At 40.5% G+C, this 22,493-nt stretch overlaps 1 protein-coding gene across 1 annotated transcript in view; it reads right to left on the bottom strand.

The window, feature by feature from the left end:
• LOC122803881 (vomeronasal type-2 receptor 26-like) overlaps nt 1-19,781 on the bottom strand; it is a 263,934-nt gene extending 244,153 nt beyond the window's left edge. The window contains exon 1 of the mRNA XM_044073562.1: nt 19,348-19,781. Within this exon, the coding sequence (XP_043929497.1) occupies nt 19,348-19,781 (434 nt within the window). The remainder of the gene's footprint in view (nt 1-19,347) is intronic.
• Between the last annotated feature and the right edge of the window lie 2,712 nt (nt 19,782-22,493).

Raw genomic sequence — 22,493 nt, 5'->3', positions numbered from 1 at the left:
TTGAATAATCAATTAATTAACATTGTGAGCCTAGCTGGTATATAAGGGGATGGTTTATTGCTTTGAATTTGTTCCACTCAAGGCGAAATGCCAAGGTACCAGAACACTGAGCACTTTCATTAAATGGATTTTCTTCAGCCATCTGTGTTTCTGCCAGCTTTGTTGGTTTTCGTTTTGGGTGTTTTTGAATTTTGCGGTGCGAGTGGAAAGTTTTTACTTTCCCTCTGTTTTTTTGTGATATAAAAGCATTGTATCTGATGCACAGGGTGCATAGCTACTTTAGTGCCTAGTATATCTGCATTTGTGTTGTTGAACTGATAAGTGCACCTGTCAGTTATATTTGCCTTGCCAAATGATACAGTAGATAGCATCATCATCATGACAGTAATTTCTAGTGTATTCTCTTATATAAGGGTTGTGAAGTCAGGAAGTGCAATGTGTCTTATTACTTTACTTTATAACCTTTCTCTTTAATGTTTTCCAATACACACGTGTGGTGCACATCATAAGACACACCATCACATTCAGATCTCAGGACTGTGTGAAAGCACTGTAGTCAACTCATCAGAACAGTAATACAGTGTAATGCTCTCTTTTTCAGGAATCTCACCAGGCACATGCATCAAGATAACACACAGCCTACTAACCACGTACGTGGGTAGATTAAGACATGTCACTATCATCTGTCTGTTATCGCATTACATTGTAACCGTTATTTTAAGCCTATTACTTTTGGTTTAAGCACATGGGCTTCAGGCCATCTGTCTTACATTAAGAAAGTTTGTAGTATACATTCTGTTGGGAGTAGAAGGTAGCCTCTGCCCTTCTGAGCTGGAAATTGCTATTTGAATGCAAATTCTGGCTATGCAAAGTTTCTTTGTTAAGCTCTTGGCCTCTGAACCAGTTACTTTACATTAGAAAGATTTGTGGTGTAGACTCTTATGACAGGGGGAAGAATAGCCTACACTCTTCTAAGCTGGGAATTGCTGGTTGAAGGATTATTGCGTCTATTATTCTGAAAGTGCCTTAGTTCTGGTTTAACCACTTGTGTTCCAGACCACTTATTTTACACTAGGAAGGTTTGTTGTCTACAGTTATAGAGTACGCTACTGAAGTGCTGCTTTATTTAAACTGTTCTTCTGTTGTGATTGCGATTTTCTGCACTTTGGATTTCTAGTACTTCTGCATTTTATTGCATTAGCTTGATTCAGATGTGCTGAATCTAGACTATTTGGTATCACTGGATCACTAAAAAGTACAGTTTTGTACCTACCATAAATGTAGATGTTCGAGTGTTCACCCTGCTGCAGTCATCACACTTGGGTTATCCTGCCGGCAGGCGGTCCCACAGTCAGCCCAAATTCCAAAGTCTTGGTCCAGGGTCAGTTGCTGTTGCTTCTTCCCTGACGTCAGTGCATCAGGGGTATACAAGAGGCATCAGATGCCACTTTCTTCAGTTTTTCTTGCCCCAGATGTCAGGTGCCCCCAAAAGGTAGGCAAAATATATATAAATATATACATATGGCTATATAAAAATAAAACAAAACCCTTAAGTACAAGCAAATACAGCACAGAGGTAGTATAGGATAAAGTGGTAGAGATAAGTTCAGCTAGTTCAGAGGGGATGGAGGGTGGGTAACCTGGACTGCAGTAGGGTGAACACTGGAACATCTACATTTATGGTAGGTACAAAACTGTACTATGTTCATCGTGTTACCCTGCTGCAGTCATCAAACTTGGGTTGAATCCCAAAGCTAAGGAGGGGAGGTGGAGTCAAACAGGGTTAGAAGAGGCTAGTAGGCCCTGCAAAACTGCAGTGGCAAAACCAGCTCTAGTCTTAGAGTAAAGAGGTAAGTGATAGTGTTTGGTGAAGGTGTGCACTGAACTCCAAGTAGCAGCTTCCAGAATATCATTGGTTGGCACTCCCCTGAGAAAGGCTGCTGATGTAGCTGTAGCCCTGGTGGAGTGGGACCTAATGTTAGCAGGTACTGGTTTCCCAGGATGTGTGTAGCAGAAATGTATGCAATGTCCTATCCATTTAGAAATGGTCTGCTTTGAGATAGCTTTTCCTTGTGATCCTGTAGCATAGGCTACAAAGAGCTGGTCAGTTTTTCTGAAAGCCTTAGTTTTACCCAAGTAGTAACGTAATTGCCTGTGAATGTCCAAAGAGTGCAGGAGTGTTTCTCCTTTATTCTGGGGATTTGGGAAGAAGGTGGGCAAGTGAATGGTTGGGTTTAGGGCCACACTGGATACCACCTTTGGCATAAAGGAAGGATTAGTCCATAGAGAAACTCTGTCTTGATGAAAAATGAGGAAAGGTTCCACTGCCATTAGTGCCTGTAGCCCTGAGACTCTTCTATTTGAGGTTATTGCTAGTAGCAGGGCAGTTTTCCATGAAAGAAATTTTAAATCAGTTGAAAAAGCTGGTTCAAAGAGCAGCAGTGTAAGCTTTTCCAGGACAAAATTGAGATCCCAAGTAGGTGTTGGAGCTCTCCTCGGCGGTCTTAAGTTCTTAGCCCCTCTGAGGTACTGTCTTAGGAGTGGATGTGAAAATAAAGGAGGATCCATGCTGTAATGAGCTGAAATTGCTGAGGCTTGGATCTTAATAGATGAAAAGGAAAGTCCTTTGTGTAACATCTCAGTTAAATATTGTAGAATCTGAGGAATGTTCGGCTCCAGGGGATTTAGGCCTTTAGCCTGGTTCCAGCAACAAAATCTTTTCCATTTGTCTGAATAGGCTTTCCTGGTGCTGGGCCTCCTGGCCTCCAGACTGACATCCATAACAGCTTTGGATAAAGGTGTTGGCTGGTTGTTTAGGTAATTTGCCATGCAGCCAGGTTTAAAGTCTTGAGCTGGCTGTGTAGAATCAGATTGTCTCGCTGGGTGAGCAGGTGTGGAATTTGTGGCAAAATCCATGGTGGGCCCTGGGCCATGGTCCTTAAAATTGGATACCAATGTTGGCATGGCCAATCTGATGCAACGAGAATCATTTGTGGCCTCTCTAATCTGACTTTCAGCAGTACCTTTGCTAGAAGAGGCAGTGGAGGGAAGGCATACACTTGTCAATGTTTTCCAACTGAATGAGAGAGCGTCCACTTTCCAAGCTAGTAGATGGAAGGTCCTTGTGCAAAATTTTTGAAGTTGGTGGTTGTGGGGGCTTGCAAACAGATCTATGTCTGGGCGTCCCCATTTTTGAGTTATCATTGCAAATACTTGTGGATCTAGTTTTCATTCGTGTGGATCCATGATGTTTCTGCTTAGGTCATCTGCCAATGTGTTTTTCTTTCCTGGCAGGAATTGTGCTTGTAACTGAACCTGGTAAGACAGTGCAGTGTTCCACAAGGTCATTGCTTGCCTGCATAGTAGGAATGTGTGCCCCCTTGTTTATGTACCACATTACTGTGGTGTTGTCTGTCCTTATTAGTAGTTGTCCTGGGTGTAGAAGGTCATTGAATGCTGTTAGGGCATTCTGCACTGCTAGCATTTCTTTTTGATTGATATGCAAGTGTCTCTGATCTGTAGTCCATTTGCCCTGAATGCACTGTCCTGCCATGTGTGTTCCCCAGGCATAGTCCAATGCAGCTGTTGTCATAGTTTGCCTGGTTGTGGGTAAGGTGAAAGGCTGACCCTTGTTCAGGTGACATGCCTGTGCCCACAATAGAAACTCCTGTTGAAGGCAGGGAATGAGTGGAATCATTTGTTTCCAAGCTGTGGCTGTGCTGAGTCCATACACTTTTCAGGTACCATTGTAATTTCCTCATATGCAGTTTTGCAAATGGTATTAGTAGAATGCAAGATGCCATGAATCCCAAGGCCTGCAGAACTTTTCTTGCAGGGAGTTGGGTCTTTGTTGCCATTATTTTGAAATATTGAAACAGTTGTCTGGCATGAGATAAGCCATCTGGGCCGTTGTATTCAAGCTGGCATCCAGGAATGTTATGTTTTGTGAGGGCACTAGTTTTGATTTCTTTTCATTTACTGTGTACCCTAGGCAACTTAGAAGGTGCCAGATGCTGTAGAAGAATGTCCTTGCTTTCTGCTTGAATAAGACAGTCGTCCAGGTATGGGTAGATTTGAATTCCTCTTTGCAGTATGCAATTACTGGTGCCAGGCATTTTGTGAAGACCCTGGGCGCAGTAGATAAGCCAAAGGGCAGTGCAGAGAATTGATAATGCATTGAACCTGCAATGAAGCGGAGGTATCTTCTGCAATTTTGTCTGATAGGGACATGCAGGTATGCCTCCTTGAGGTCCAAAGTGACTAGCCAAGCATTCTTGCCCAGCATGGGAAGAAGCTGCTGTAGTGTTAGCATCTTGAATTTTGGTACTTGCAGATAGGTGGTCAGAATTGAAAGATCCAGAATGGGTCTCCATGCTTTGTCCTTTCTTGGAACTAGGAAGAGTCTGGAGTAAAATCCTTGTCCCTGCTCCTGTGTAGGTACCTGTTGAATGGCTCATGCTCATGAGAGCTGTAATTTGTTTTTGTGCCTCTGCTCACTGATTTGGTGGCAGGTTTGGCATTCCTTTGAACCTTGGTAAGGTATGAAAGTGGAATCTGTATCCTTGAGAGACAATGTTTAGAACCCATTTGCCTTCTGTAATGATGTGCCAGTTGTCTGCAAAAAATGTTAGTTTTCCTCCCAGGGGTGTTGCCAGGAGAGATTTGCTTGGTAATTTGAGAATAGAGTCATTGTTTCTGCCTTCTGCTAGCTTGGGGCCTGTATTTTCCTCCTTTCTGGGTAGCAGAATCCCATTGGCGAGGTTTGTAAGGGTCCTGTGATTGACCTCTGCCCCTTGGGCGTCTGTATTTGCCCCTCTGTGATCTGTCTGAAGCTGGAAAGTACCAATTTTTTGTTGGCCAATTTCTGCTGAAGTGAGGGGGTTGTACCTGCAAGAAATCCTTGACTGTTTACATAGATTTAGCCTTATCCTCCATTTTCTTTAAAACCTCTTCTGCTCTGACACCAAATAATACATCCTGTTGTAAAGGTGCATCTAATAATTTTGCTTTAACATGGTCAGGGAGGGTTTGCTCTTTTAACCAAGCATGTCTACGAATGACTGAGCCAGTAACAGCTGCTCTACAGGAAGCTTCCAGTGAATCAAATCCGCATTATAAAGTATGCTTGCCCACCTGTTCAGCTGCATGCAACAGATCCTGCATTTCCTTGAACTCGGGCTGTTCTGAGTGTGTGCTCATTTTTTTGTTTTAACTGAAACATCAGGAATTGTTGATATTTCAACATGTGAAACTGTCAATTTAATACTCTCATAGCCAGCATTGCAGAGGAACAGCAAGAGGTCTGTGCTGGGGTAATAGAAGAAACTATCTGAGCCTTTTCTTAGAATCTCAGTAATCCTGGCCTTCCCAGTGGAAATGTTCCCTCATGGTATGTAATGTTTCCCCAAAGGAGTAGTCTTCAGGGGGAGATGCTGAGGGAATAGAGTCTTCAGCATCAGAATCCTCATAAGGTGGAAAAGTGTAATCCTGGTCCTCAGAAGAATCTGAGGAGAGAGAAACCTGGCCAGAGGATGCATAATCCTCCTCTTGTCTTGGTCTTTTATTAGGAGGGGGAATGAGAACCCCTGATAAGGGTAATTAAATCTTCAGCCTTCTTAAGCATCTGTTTCTTAGGCATGGGGCCTTGACCTGTAGACTGATGAACAGTTTTCTTAGGTTTTAAAGGAGTTTTAAGTTTAGCATAAGATTTAATGGTGAGTGTAGTCTGTCTGAAGACACCTTCTGGAACCGAAGGCATTTCCTCTGCACCAGTTTAGCATAAGATTTAATGGTGAGTGTAGTAGTCTGAAGACACCTTTTGCAACCGAAGGTGTTTACTCTGCACTGGTCTAAATCTGCTCCGGTGTCGGTAGATGGCTGTGTCGGCCTAGTAGACTCCACGTGGGAGTCGGCGTCTGTCTGGGGTTCCAGCTCTGCGGTCATCAGGGGTTGCGTAGGTGCCTCACTGAAAACCGGCGACAGGCCCAGCTGAGGCTTCAGGGTCTGGCTTATTCCTACGCTGCTTGTCCTTATCCTTGGGTTTTTTTATGAATTGCGGTCGTCGGCTGCTCCGACAGCATGATATAATTGAATTTCCTACCAAAGTAATGCCGTGTGAAGTCAAAACGGCGTTTGATAGTGTGTTTATTAAACCTAGCGCAAAACCGACAACCTGTGACGTCGTGGTCTGGGCCTAGGCAAGGAATGCAATAGGAATGGAAGTCCTTAAGAGGTATTTGCTTCCCACAAGAAAAGCAATTGTTAACTTTTTCTGACATCGGACTGAGGCAAGAAAATGTTCCCCTTTATTGAAGACTTCAGACTGAAATTCAAATTGAAAATCTCAGGTGTCAGCCGACCGGCACTTGCAAACTGCTTCTGCTTTGGGCACTGCACGGCAAGAAAGACTGAAGAAAATGGTGTTGGATGCCTCTTATATACCCCTGACGCACTGACGTCAGGGAAGAAGTGACAGCAACCGACGCCGGACCAAGTCTTTGGAATTCGGGTCGACTGCAGGACCGCCTGACGGCAGGATAACCCAAGTGTGATGACTGCAGCAGGGTAACACGATGAAGATCCAACCCTCTTACATTAAGAAGGCCCCCCTGCACCGTTGTGGTAGAACTGAGCAGCCAAGAACCCATACAGGTTGAGGATTGCTGGAATAAAGCTCACTGTTGGACTTTCCCTTTGTTTACTTGTTTAAAATAGTTTAACTTGGCTTGTATTCCAGCATTGTCTTTTTGGGGTGTTTGCACTCAGTTTACCATAGCTGCTCACAGCTTGCACTGCTGCCCTGTGAGCAACTCAGCTGTGCATTGTGAAACATTAACACATTTTTGTAACCCTAGCCCTCCCATACAACAGACACATTTCATTAGTCTTACACCAAAACCTGGGCCATCTAGCCCACTCTCCACTAGCTACTACAGTATATACCTTCCATAATAAATGGAAGGTTTCCCACCATTTCGCCAGGCAGCTTGATTTGCATGGGTATCCGGAGGCAAAAGAGCAATTGCTTCATATATCCTGACAACCAGTTACTGCTAAAACAAGCTAATGCAACATGTGAGAGCTGTACCTATAGTATGAATTTGGAATCAATTCTCTCACAGAGCAACAAATCAGATATCAAACATGCTGCTAGCACACAAAATTCACCCTTTGCACATAAGCTCTCAATACATAAACCCACATACATGGAAGTACTTACTAGAAACCTAACTAAAGATTGGAGACATCCCAAGCACAAACCTTTCGCACACAATGCAGACCCAACAGAATCCACTTCACATAATAATATACACACACACCAGTGTCTTAGCCAATAAGTCCCTCAGACAAAACACCTCAAAACCAAATGTCTGCTCATAAGTGACTCCATAGAGAAACAAACAGATGTCCCCCTTACCAGGATGGATAAAAAGGTCACAGTCATCTGCCTGTCAGGTGCCTGGATCCATCAGATCACACTCATTCTTAAGTACCATTATGACTCTGTTATAGTCCCTGTTGCGGTGAATGATTAGAGATGCACCTCACTGTACTATATGAAGGTGCTTGCCTCCACCACAGTGCCCCTTTTAGGCAATGTCAGAACTAAAGTCCAAACGTAAAAGAATCCACTACAGACATACTGAAGGTTATGCTGCTTAATGCAGGGAGTGTCAATCAGAAACTGCACTCACTGGAAGAACTCTCTCCTTAGAAGATGCTCATATCTGTGCAGTCACACAGACATGGTTCAAGGCTGCAGAGAGCTGGCCATGCAAGGGTACAATGCAGTTCACACATCAAAACCAGCATGAAAAAAAACAAAGGTGGAGGTGTATACAACTTCATTAAAGACATATACACCGCAAGACTGGTCAAAAAGTGCAACTCCATAGCGTTACTCCAAGTCCAACTAACTGTATGTAAAACCCTCTTCCATATCATTGTTAGCTACTGGTCCCCCACCATGAAACACAAGTATCACTCTGCCTACTTGAACCTAATTGAGTCACTCACTAGATAGCTAAACACCCTGGTAATGTGTGATTTCAACTATCCTTCCATTGATTTGGAGTCATATATATGCAGAAACACACTCACCCTAAGGTTTCTGGACTTTGCTAATACACATGCTGTGCAACAGATAGTCTGCACCCCATGCAAGGGGCTTGAATGTCATAGACTTAGTACTGACCAAAATATTGGTTCTCTGCACTAACCCATGTGTTGCCCCCCTAGGTCAGGTCAAATCATAATTAAGTCTCATTCATAGTCACAATCATACCTGACACCACTCAAGAGCAGAAAGGATTAAACATTTATCCAAAGCAAACTATAGGCTCCTAACCAATGCCATAGAGAGTTGCAAACTCCCTGCTACCACTGTCAACAATGACTGCTATACAGAGGTGTACACAAATGGACTGTATAAACAAATGTACAGCGTTGGCTGAATATGAATGGATGAAAACTAGTTTCTCACAGAAAACAAGTCACCCTAGTGGGCATCAAGCATACATAGGTTATACAAGTGGAAGAAAGTAATGTTTAAGAACAAGAGGGAACTGACTCAGCAGAGGAAGGACACCTTCCACAGCTTGAACAAGGAATTTATCTATCTTGAAAGTCCTCTAAAGCCATGTACAAACCTAAAGTAGCATCCCTACCTAAAGATAATCAGGAAACAATCTTTAGCTACATCAGAAATCTAAAAGTGAAGGCCCAGCTTTGTGCCAAACTAATAGTGAATGGTACCACTCATACTGACCCTGAGGACATCGCCATCCTGCCACCAGTTCTCTACTTAGTAACCTCCTATGAACTCAAGGTAACATTTGCTTGGTCTCCAGGCCAGTGCCTAATCCTGCCATGGTGGGATGGTTGTTTATGCAATAATCTGATATATACATCAGCATTGTCTGTTGAGCGTATGGTGATGACAGTGTCTCACATTCTGGTTTAAAAGGATCTCTGTAATGTAAAGTAACATCTGTCTCACACACACACACACACACACAGTTGACTGCAATGAGAACAGAACCCCTACCTAAATACACAGACTACAGAACACAGTACTATACACAAGCGCCACGGCATGTCTTACTTTTACATATCTGCAGGTCATCTTATAGTGGATGACATCAGCAGGCCATGTGGGAGAGAAGAGGCTGCATGAAATGGATGTGTAGGCTTTTGCAAGTATGAAAAGAGTAGGAAGCCATGCCATTACAGAAGTAACTGTGGGACAGCACATTTACTCTGCTGAGTAGACACACACACACCCAGTTGATTGCAGTGAGAACAGCACCCCTACCTAAGTATACAGACTACAGAGCTCAGTACTTTACCCAAGCGCCACAGCTCAAGTCGGACTTGGAGTGTGTCACACAATGCCTGATAGATGATGACATTGTCAGTGTCTGTTGAGGACAAGATAACAGTGTCTCACAGGCTGCTGTAAAAGGCTCACTGTAAAGTCCAGCAACATCTCTCTCTCTCACACACACACATACACACACACCACAACTCCCCCATTTGGTTGCAGTGAGAATAGAACCCCTACCTAAGTACACACACTACAGAACACAGACAGTACTCAACAAATGCACCAAGGCATAAGTCTAATTCTGACAGGACTACAAGTGGAACTCTAGTAGATGATGGCAGATACAAGGTTGGGAGGTCTGCATGAAATAGATGTGTAGGCTTGTGCAATTCAACTGGGAAGCCATACCATTGGAGAAGTAACTGTGGGATACACACCTCTGCTCTTCTCTGTAGACAGAAAAGACACACACAGTTGACTGCAGTGAGAACAGAAGCCCTACCCAAGGACAATCTACAGAATACCGTACTTAATGCATGTGCCACAGCACAAGACTGATTTTGACAGGACTGTAGATGAACTTATAGTACAGAACACTGACAGGCCATGTGGGAGACAAGAGGATGGGAGGCCTGCACAGGTACATTGCTTCATAGTGTCATCTGAGGCTAGTAGAAGTAGTATGTTTGGAAGCCCAGCTGTGTAACAACACAACTACTTTTATTGAGCATACTTGGCTGTTAAGGTTTGCAGTGCAAGGCTGTGAGCACCATCAAGCAGCCCAGTCCATGAGTGAGCACACAACATTATATAAACACTTTGTATTGTGGTTGATATATGTGTAAAGTAAGGAGACCCCAGGGTTGTAGTGCTTATTTGGGGTGGGGAGACAAATGGATGTATTGTAAATATATGACATAATTATATTGAGCCCTTACTCTGCAATTTTTCCACATGTAGTTTTATGTCATACAAAGGAGTTGGACTATATATACATACATACACATACAATTCCATAGTGGAAGGAGCACTGGATTTATGCGATGCTTAACAAAATGTATATGCATGTGAGATAGGCCTGTTTGCATGTAGGGTGTAAAAGCACAGTAAAAATTGATAGTCCACATCATAAATTTCTACATGTCAGAATTTGAACAATACCACTTCAAAAAACAGGAGGGATGCCTTAGTTCTCTTTGTCATACAAACAGCTATGCATTAAAGAATGGAGCAAAAACAGACTATCCAGACCACCAGGCTGATAAAAACAGTAGATAATAAAATGCAGTAGGTTAGCGCCTTCAGGTTTAAAAAACCCTTCTTCAGACAACATACAAAAGTTATGAACACCTTTTAAAATACATAACAGTCAAAGACTCAGTAAAAAGCCCTCCTCTTTTTTTTTTTTAAAAAAAGGATTGATAGAATTGATACAGGTGCTCTATCAGCACCCAGATTAATTTTCCGTCTAGTTTCACTGCATTCTATTTTATTTCTCAAAATCACCCCCACCCCTCCTGGTAGGATAAATAACCTGAAAAACCATAAAAGAAAATGAATGCCCAGGGTACTTTTTTACATACTGATACAGGGAATTATGTATATTGGCTGTACGTATAGCTGACATATGTTGTCTTTCAATCTACAATTTGTTTTCCTGACATCAACAACATTGCATACAGTCAGCCAAGTATATAATATTGCTGGTCAAACAGTCAGCATATTGTTTCAATGAATAGCTCTTTCCAGACAGTGGATGGATGGATGAATGTGTTCAATCTTAGCAATGTCTACAGGGGAATGTCCCTTGTCACCCCACAACAGGTTTCCTAACCCCCAGTTGGTCTGTACAGAGCAAATCCTTTAAATTCTTACTGTGTTTGAAACAAAATGTGGGTTCCCGAGTGATTAATGCCTTCATTCTGTCATCAGTTAACAAGATTTTCCAGTTTTGGCAAATAATGTCATATATGCCTCCCCCCCACACATTGTTACTATATTTCAAGGTAACTCGAAGGGGCTGCCTGCTTATATCAGTCTCCCTGTCATGCTCCTGTACATTTCCAGAAATCAAGGGTTTTGTTTTGTTCAACCTCTCTTCTTTACTTTTATTAAATGCCCGCTGTATTATGTTCTGATTATATCCCCTTGCTTTTAAATTCACCCCTTCAATTCTGTAGACTTCACTCTATATATCTCATCATTAGTACATAACCTAGATGTTCGAAAAAAAATTGTCCCTGAGCAATATTATTAAATGTATATCTGGGGTGCATACTATCATAGGCTAGGAGAGTATTCCTCCAGAATTCCTTTCTATACAACAGTCTCAATCCACTACTCTGTTTTTCATCACTCGAACATCTAAGAAATCTACAGCTGTATCTGAGTGTGAAATATTAAACCTCAAAAAATCAGTGGTGCTTTCCAAGTAGGTAACAAAAACTCAAAGCTGTTCCTGTGTCACTGTCCAAATTAGGAAGACATCGTTTACAAAACAGACATAGTAACTCAGGTAACCCCTCCATAAATGGTTTGCCTTGAATATTGCTTGATCTTCCCAATATGCCAACACTGTTAGTATATGAGTTTGCGCAGGGTATGCCCATGGCCACCCCCCTGCTCTGATGATAGAAGCAATTATGATACATAAAAACATTGTTGCTCAACATACACTGTCAACATCAATTTGATACAAGATTGGTACGGGTTGCAAAAAGGCCTCAATGGCCATCAAGCCATATTCCTTTGTAATTACTGTGAACAAGCTGCCAACAAATAATCCATACAGTCAGCACTGGGTCCTAAATGACTGCAAAAAATGAGCTGTGTCCTTTAATATTCTGGGTACAGAAACCACTTTCTTAGATGAGCCTCTACCCATATAGAAGCATGTTCAGTAGCCCACCCCCTTCCAGATACAATTGGACATAATGGGGAGTTCCTGGGATCTTTATGTATTTTTGGTAAAGCTTTGGACAGTGGAACAGGATGTTCAATCAATATAAACTTAAAAGTGTCTTCATTAATACAGTTACTTAATCTTAAGTTGGAAAACTCATGTTTAACTTTACCAATAATCCTGTTGATATCAACTGGTGTTAACTGTCGATAAGTATTTGAGTCTCTTAACAACATAAGAGCACTATTATGATAAAATTCACTGTTCATGACTACAACCACTCCTCCCTTGTCAGCAGGTTTTATTATGATATTCTTATTCTCTATAGATGTCCTTAATGCTTGGCATTGGTCCCAGTACATGTTATGAAAAACATGCTTGCTTTTTGTGTTCAAAAACTTAAAAAATATCATCTTCACAGGATTTTATAAAAGTTTCAATCACTTGACTGACAGGGGGGTTTATATGTGCTTGGTTGCCTAAGAGTACAGTCCCTAGGAACAGATTATGTACCATAAATACATTTCAATTCAATATTTCTGGCAAATATTCTCAAATCTGACAGTTACTAAAACTTGACCCTGTACTTGGAATGAATGTAAGTCCCTTGCTCAAAACATAATTTTCAGCATCAGATAAAATGTAATCAGAAATATTATACACATTACAGTCTCTGTTGTCATTGAACAACCTCTTTTCAGGTTCTCTTTCTTCTTCACAGGTACAGGTAAAATGTGAAAAGAGGAGCTCATGGTTTTTTGTCGAGCTCCCAGCACATTGGTACTGTTTAACACCATCTGTATGGTGTTAGAAGTCTTTTGTGGCATTGTCTTCTGCTGGTTAATCACCTCCACAGTATAGTCTTGCCTAGGTGCTGTGTCGACATTTGATGATGTCATCACTTCCATCCTGGTCCCTATATCAGCTCCATTGCCTCTTACACCTGAATTTAAAGGTGGAATGGTCATTAGCCTGCTGATTAGATGTTTCAGAAGGCTGATCCCATAGAGAGACGTCCCTTGGGCATGTGAAAATATGCCCCTGCACAAAATCCTTATAGTCTATTGAAAGTTTTTTCATTTTAATATGTTGCAGTTTGGAATCATAAACTGACACAGCACAATACAGGTCATTAAGCTTAACCTGATGATATTCCTCCTTAAATTGCAATTCTGTCTATGCTGTGATTCAAAAAAGTAATGAGACCCCAGGGTTGTAGTGCTTATTTGGGGTGGGGAAACAAATGGATGTATTGTAAATATATGACATATAGTTATATTGTGACCTTACTCTGCAATTTTTCCATATGTAGTTTTGTGTCATACAAAGGAGTTGGACAATCATATATACAATTCCACAGTACAATGAGCATTGGATTTGTGCGATGCTTAACAAATTGCATATGCATGTGAGATGGGCCTGTTTGCAAGTAGGGTATAAAAGCACAGTAAAAATGGATAGTACACATCACAAATTTCTACATGTCAGAATTTGAACAATACCACTTCAGAAAACAGGAGGGATGGCTTAGTCCTCTTTGCCACACAGCTATGCATCAAAGAAATTAAGCCATTCTTCACAAAACCAACTGCATCAGAATGTACACTTTTATCAATCCATCAGCTGCGATTTGTATATTTAAATTTTCCTTACTGTATTTGGAGATAGAGCATTTAGTGATCACACAACATATCATAATTATATTTATAAATATACAGCTCTGTCTTACCTTTCTATGCTTCTTGGTCATTCATCAGTTATCTAACACATGCAGTGTGTAAGCAATTCCATATTATTGGCCTTAACATGCTAGATGTTAACTGGGAATAATAGGATATGCAGTCCAGGCTGGATGGCAAAAACACGCATATGCTGTTCTCTTGAGAGGTAGCATAGCTGAGTTACTGTTATGGCAGGAACAAGGGTACACTCCTCTTTTGGGGGGACAAAGCTCAGTTACTGTTAATGACACAAGTCTGAAGTCTGAAACTGCAATATGTATAGGTTCATAGGACGATACTAGGTTATTGGCCCGGAGACCTTTATAAGCCTATCCAAGAATTTTGCCCATGTTCCCATGGGTGTATTTTCTGTTTTCCATCCAGTCATCCAGGTTCCTCAAAGACAGCTGGTGAGGTACTCTGTTTGACATGGAGAGGGAGTCTATTCCATAGCTGGGGGAGTCTTTGGGACACAAATATATCCTGCTAACCAGTTCTTTTAATGTTACAGACCAGGTTGAGGCCTTGAGTGTGGGTTGCCCAAGTGAATTTTGACTTACAGATATGCAGCAACTCCATCAAGGCTGGGTCTGAGATGGTCTTGTATGCCAGACACAGGTCACCTCTGAGCAGTCTGTACAAGACTGAGTAGAGGGACAGGGCTTTTAGCCTATCTGTATAGGATAGGTGTTTGAAACCCTGGATTTTCCTGGTCAGGAACCTCTGTGGTCTCTTCAGCTGATGCATGTGCTTGGCAAGGTACATGCCGAAGGAGGCATTGTACTCGATAATGGGTCTGATAAGGGAGGAGTACAAGGATGTTATGGCCTCCTTGTTCCTGGATGAAATACCCTTACTTATGAGGTGGGGCCATGTAGAAAGCCTTCTGTAGAGCGGAGACAATGTGTTGGGCACCCAGGTTGATAGCAACCTGACTTTTGACCAAGTCCCTCACAACTGACTGCATGCTTAGTACATTGTTATTAATGTGATAATTAGTGGGGATGCCTTTTTCCCCAAAGGGGATAATGATGCATTTCCTGGTATTTAGTTTGCGGCCACGCTTCTAGCACCAATCATTAATTTGGGTAATCATCACTTTCTAACTTCTGTCTTCAATGATTTATCAGTACAAAGGTATAGTGTTAAACCAAAGCCATGCAGAGAACATCAGTATTCTTCAGAGGTATAACTGTGTGAATCTTTCTTGCCTGAGGCCTACTAATTACTAATGGACAAATATTAAGTAAAATAAGTGTCTGGTGTCACATGTTAAGGTACTTTCTGTACAAATCCACCACTGTTTACTTGCTTACTGTACCAAGTTAGGAAATACAAGGATATGTCATAACAATATTAAATAATACACTCTAGGTTCAGAACTTACCTTCCAAATTTATTTATATTTGTTTAATGGGATGGTCCACTAGGTCATAAGCACCCATTTTTAGTGGAGGCCCAGGGAGAAAAGCTCCACATTAAGACAGTACATACAACCATATACTACATAATGCAGTGTCATCCCCTTTGGTAAAAACTCTGTACACATGAACTACCACATAGGCAGCAATCTACTTAACACTGAATGCGTGATGAGAGACCTTGGGACCCAGGTGAACAGTACTCTCTCCTTTGATAGTCACATCGCCACAGTAGTCAGGAAGCCCCTCCATGTGGCACACCTCATCATAAAAGTGTTCTAATCCAGGAAAAAAAAAAAAAAAAAGAGGTCATTGTTCCCCTCTACTCAACACTCATTAGACCCATTATAGAGTACAACGCCCCTTTTGGAATGTACCTCACAAGACATCTGCAGCAGCTGGAAAGGCCACAGAAGTACCCTACAAAGAGGATTACTGGCCTCAAATAAATGCCCTACACTGACCGCCTCAAAAAAATTCCAGCTTTACTCCGTAGCATATCTCCTACTCCGAGGTGATCTCTGCCTAACATATACAGCTATGTCAAACCCAGAGTTGTTGGACATGCTACACCTAACGAAATCCCAATCCCTCTGAGCTACATGTTCTAGGGACCTAAACCTTTTCACCATAATAAACAGAACATGCTGGAGGGATAGATTCCTGTCACAGAGACTTCCCATACACTGGAACAGGCTACGCATCTATGTCAAGCAAAGTTCTTCATTAGCACTCTTCAAGAGTAGATGGGAAATAGGAAATACACCCCAGGGATCACTTCTTTGTCTCTGCTTGACAGTGGCACAGGAAAATAACTTTCTTGGGTGGCGTAAGTCAGGGAACCTTGTTGGCTAGGCTTACATAGGCCCTTGGGCCGATAGCCTAGTACCTACCTATGTACCTATGATTAACATTATATAGAACAGGTAATAGAACAGCATACAAAGAATGCATGATATACTACATACAACAGACTCTGTACATATGCAGAAATTCAGTTGCAAAGAACAATAAGGTTAAGCATACTTTGCTAAAAGATGTACTTCATACAATAGATTTAAAACATTTACAGAAATTCAATTGCAAGGAACAAATAAGGTAAAGGTATGCTATGCTAAAAGTAAAGAATGTTTAATTGAACAAAATGATAGAATCACTGTGTAGGAAGTAGGTACAGTGGATATAAAAAGTTCACACCCCCCTGTTAAAATGCCAGGTTTTTGTGATATAAAAAAAAATGAGACCACAATAAATAATTTCAAAACTTTTCCCACCTTTAATGTGACCTGTACAATTCAATTGAAAAACAAACAAATCTGTTAGGGGAAAAATATAAAAAACGTACAATACACTGGTTGCACAAGTGTTCACACCCTTTAATCCTTTGTTGTGTGTGTACACCCTTAACTAATACTTTGTTAAAGTACCTTCTGATGGTAGTGAAGTTGCTAGATTTATAGGAGTTAGCAGGGTTTAGATGGGAACAGATGGGGCATGAATTGGGATGTGCGTCTTCATATAGGGATAAGATACAGTTAGTGTGAAGGAGAGTAGTGCGTTCCAGATTATATTTTACTCTGAACAGATAATTTAGAGCACAGGTTTTTTTTTTATGGTGATGGAGGGTAACGATTTTTACTTTTGTGCATATTATGTTTGTAGTATAAAGGCTACAGGTTACTTAAGTGAAGCTGGAATGAAACTGTGTTTGCGCTGCTAATGTGACTGTACAATATTTGGAAAGTAATGCTAGCTGTGGAGATGTAAGACACAACAGGAGACAGAATGAGGAGTATGGTGTTACAGATGTGAGACTTTGCAGGAAAGGAAGAGGGGATGTATATGCAAGACGTTAGTGGATAATATTGGGACAGGTGTTAAGGGTGAGGTGGTTGAGGAAATAAAGTAGTTAATTAGTATTTAAAGCAACGATGACTATTAAAAACATTTGCTGTATAAACTCCTTTGGCTACAGTTAACCATTTAACAATATACAATATGCATTGCATCCAGCATGAATTACCTAACTTATAACCTGATATTTAAAATGTAAAATATATGTAAAAATTGTATAAAAAATATATTTATAATATTAAACTAAAAATATATACATATATGTATGTCTGATGCACAAAATGCCATGTTTAAAGCTGTATTTGTATACACTGTTACAATTTTGCTGCTCTTAACTTGAGCAGTGGCATGATAGATATATTGTCATTTAAACCTGGTGTTCTGTTAGCTTCCAATATGATTTGCCAATAAGTCTCCCTGTACTCTAATTTAGTTTCCCAAGGGCCACCTCTAGTATCCCACCTCTAGTATCCCTGGGCAGAATTTCCAAGACAAAAAACTCAAACTTGGCTTGATTGCCACCAGGGTATGCCTATACAAAGCATTTTTGGAATTTTGTTTCTGTATTTCGTACAAGTGTTCATATATTCTACTTCTCAAATGTCTTTCTGTTTTCCCGACGTAGAACCCATCACACATCTGGCACATAGCTAAATATATCAACCCCTATTACAGTTAGAGTAAGTGGATGCTGTTATACACCTGTTTCTAGCTGAAATTAATACTTTTATCAGTACGGGAAATATTCTTACATTGTGTGCAGGCCCCACATTTATATGTGCCTCTGCATTGGTTGAAAAATACATTAACACTTCCTTCTTGTTCCAATAAATTTTTGATGTTACTCCCCTTGTGAAAAACAGTTTTCACAGTTTTCCCTTTTAAGTTAGGGAGATCAGTAAGATCACAAAAACTTTCCCATTCTTTTTCCACTATGTTTTTAATTACTCCAGAACTGGCACTATAGTCTGTGATAAAAGCTCTATGGAATCCCACTCATGAATTTTGAGCACCCCTATTAACCGTGGATGAATGTATGTTTCCTGTGCCCAGGATGGATTTGTATTTGTTATTCCTACCATCCCTTACTTCATTACTTGTATTTGTAATAAATTCTTCTGGATATCCTCTCTCTTGAAACATCAGGGTCAATGTTTGACATTCTAGATTGTAATCATTGTCATCAGAGGTCATTCGAGACGCTCTGACAAATTGTCCCTTGACTATGCCTTTCTTCTGGTATCTTGGATGGGAACTAGTGTATTGGATGTAAGTGTTGGAAAAAGTAGGTTTCCTGTAAATAGTAGATTTGAAACCTGTTTCATCTAATCTTAAGGACACGTCTAAATAGTTGACCTACTGTGTTGTAACCTGATGTGCAAAGGTCAAAAAATGGTACTTTGGTTTAAGTGACTCATGAAATCATGCAACTGTCCTGGTGTACCTATCCAAAAAATGCAGACATCATCCAAAAATCTAGTGTATAGGCTCCAGTATTTACAGTATTCACTATTAAGAACATATTTCTTTTCCCATACAGAAAGGACGATGTCAGCACAGGTGGGTGCACAATTGGCTCCCATAGCAACTCCAGTTATTTGTTTAAAATATTCACCAGAAAAATACAAAAAAATTATTATGCAACACTAGGTCAGCTAGTTCCATAATAAGAAATATGTCATTATCACTAGCCCCAGGATTATTTCTGAGAGCTGCCTCCAACCAGGCTAGGCCTGTTTCGTGAGGTGTAACAGAAAAAAGATCAACTACATCTATTGTGAGGAATTTCAAATCTGGAACATTTAAATCAGGAGTAATTTTACCCCAAAATTCCCATGAATCTTTGAGTAGATACCTGTCTTTACCCCATAGTTGTTTTAATTTCCAATCCAGAAACTTGGATAGGGGTGAAATCTTAGATTCCTGAGCAGATACTATAGGCCTAAGGGGGGATTTTGAACATCCTTGTGTATTTTGGGTACTCCAAATATAGAAGGCACCCTTGGGTTCTTGTTCTCCAAATATGAATAGGTGCTGTAATCTATAACCCCTTGATCGAATAGATCTTTGATAGCCATATCAATTTTTTTATAAGATATATTAATCTCATTGATAGATACTTGCCTATAGCGGGTTTCGTCATACAAAATGGAGTTCATTTTACCCTCGTACACGATCTTATCCATAAGGACTATGCCTCCCCGTTTATTTGGTTCCATGACTCGAACATTAGAATTTTTACTAAGTTGGATAAGTAAGTCATGTTCAAATGGATCAAGGTTCGGTGTAAATCTCTTGTATCTTGTTGTCTCCCTGATTCGCTTTTCTATTCTTAGTTCCAGATTTCTCAACTGGGGATGTATGGGAGGATTAAAAGTACTGGACCTGCTGGGTATAGATCTATCCCTAATGTTGGAATCCGTTCCATATAAATTCTCCAGATTGAGATTTCTTATAAAAATTTTTAGATCCATAATAACCCTAGCTATATTGCTAGTATGTTTGGGAACATATTTGAAGCCCTTAGTAAATAAGCTGAAAAATGTTTCCATCACCATTGTATTACTGTAGCTGAAAATGTAAAAACCAGACCTACTAATGACTTCATAGTTGTCCCCTTTGTGATGTACAATCATGGCTGGTGTGAGGGCTACCAGTTCTTGTTCCTGTTGTTGTTGTAACCCCCTCCCCCTCTCTGTGGATGAAATCCCCAGTAAAAATGGTTGTTACTTTGTTGTTTTGTTGGTTATGAATCCTCTCCGAATGCCTAGGAAGAGGTTTGTGTCCCTCAACATCTCCACCCTCCATCTCACCCCTTCCCCATTGCCATTATTACCTTCAGTAAAATTGCCAGAATTGTAAGCATAAAATCTGCTACCATCTCTCATGTGAGTAGGGTGGGTAGGTGGAGGTGCAGGATATTGCTGACCTGCCTGGTACTCCTTAATGTCACAATTTAACTTTTTGTGTTTTCTGGCAAGTATATCTTGACATTTTCTATCTATCTGTACCCTAATATAATATATTTTCTTTTCATTTTCAACCGTAAACATTAAGTCATTGACAATCCTGTTGTTATATGTCTCTATAGCTTCATTAAGTTTACAGATTTCTTTCTCATTGTTCTTAATGATGGCTTGAACAATTTCCAAGCCACAATTGTCAAAGGCTCTCAAAAGATTAGTGTGGAATTCACTTCCTGATACAACATTGTTAGGATATTTGAATATCCTAAGACCTTTAGGCACTATGTGCTTTTTAAGGCACTCATTCAGATACATATTGTCCAGATTTAAACTTTTGTACCTGTAGAGTACAGACCGAAGCTGTTCTAAGGTGTCAAAATATGTCTGATTACATTCCATTGATGCTAAAACCCACTCAGGAAGTTCGAAATTCGGTTTACTCTGTAACCATTCCTGAAAACTCGAGGAAGGTGTTGACCCAGAAACATTGCCCCTTGGTGACATGTTGTCTCTAGAAACGCTAGTAGAATGAAATACATTGGGCATTTGTTGAAAGTTTGATGAAGAGTTACTGGAAACACCAGTGTTAGATCCACAGACTGTGCCATGTACATTTTGACCAGGGCGTAGTCCTCCATCCCTGGATAGATCTTGATTCCTTGTAGTTTCATTACTTTAGACAAATGCCATGAGCCTCAAAAAACTCCAGCTAAGGTGATGATCTACTCCGAGGTGATCTCTGCCTAACATATACAGCTATGTCAAACCCAGAGCTGTTGGACATGCTACACCTAAAGAAATCCCAATCCCTCAAGAGAAAGCCACATGCTCTAGGGACCTAAACCTTTGTCACCACAATGGGAAGAGGACATACTGGAGGGATAGATTCCGTGTCCCAGAGACTTCCCATATACACTGGAACAGGCTACCCATCTATGTCAAGCTAAGCAAAGTTCTTTCTATTAGCACTCTTCAAGAAAAATCTTGATGAGTGGATGAGAGAAATAGCCAGGAATACACCCGGGGGATAACTTCTGTGTTCTCTGCTCAGAGCACAGTGGCACAGGAAAATAACTTTCTTGGGTGGTGTAAGCCAGGGAACCTTGTTGGCTAGGCTTACGTAGGCCCTTGGGCCGATAGCCTAGTACCTACCTATGTACCTATGAACCTATGATTAACATTATACAGAACAGGTAATAGAACAGCATACAAATAATGCATGGTATACTACATACAACAGACTATGTACATATACAGCAATTCAGTTGCAAAGAACAATAAGGTTAAGCATACTTTGCTAAAAGATGTACTTCATACAATAGATTTAAAACATTTACAGAAATTCAATTGCAAGGAACCAATAAGGTAAAAGATATGCTATGCTAAAAGTAAAGAATGTTTAATTGAACAAAATGATAGAATCACTGTCTAGGAAGTAAGTACAGTGGATAGAAAAAGCTTACACACCCCTGTTAAAATGCCAGGTTTTTGTGATATAAAAATATGAGACCACAATAAATCATTTCAATACTTTTCCCACCTTTAATGTGACCTGTAACCTGTACAATTCAATCGAAAAACAAACAAATCTGTTAGGGGAAAAATATAAAAAACGTACAATACACTGGTTGCATAAGTGTTCACACCCTTTAATACTTTGTTGTGTGTGTACACCCTTAAACTAATACTTTGTTAATGTACCTTCTGATGGTAGTGAAGTTGATGGATTTATAGGAGTTAGCAGGGTTTAGATGGGAACAGATGGGGCATGAATTGGGATGTGTGTCTTCACATAGGGATAAGATACAGTTTGTGTGAAGGAGAGTAGTGCGTTCCAGATTATATTTTACTCTGAACAGATAATTTAGAGCACAGATTTTTATTTATTTTTTTTAATGGTAATGGAGGGTGATGATTTTTACTTTTGTGCATAATATTATGTTTGTAGTATAAAGGCTACAGGTTACTTAAGCGAAGCTGGAATGAAACTGTGTTTGCGCTAATGTGACTGTACAATATTTGGAAAGTAATGCTAGCTGTGGAGATGTAAGACACAACAGGAGGTAAAAAGATAGAGACAGAATGAGGAGTATGGTGTTACAGATGTGAGACATTGTAGGAAAGGAAGAGGGGATGTATATGTAAGACGTTAGTGGATGACATTGGGGCAGGTGTTAAAGGCGAGGTGGTTGAGGAAATGAAGTAGTTAATTAAAAACTGTGAAGTGAGTCAGAAGGTGAAGTAAGGAAAAGTAGGAAGAAAGTGATGTGTTGTAAAAGAGATTGGTTGAGAGGAGGGAGGTAG

Source organism: Protopterus annectens, chromosome 6.part0 (assembly GCF_019279795.1).
Source record: "Protopterus annectens isolate FY-2018-M chromosome 6.part0, PAN1.0, whole genome shotgun sequence".
In the NCBI taxonomy this organism is placed as follows: domain Eukaryota; kingdom Metazoa; phylum Chordata; order Ceratodontiformes; family Protopteridae; genus Protopterus; species Protopterus annectens.
The sequence above is the reverse complement of the archived record's forward strand: the minus strand, read 5'-3'. Positions and strand labels throughout refer to the sequence as shown.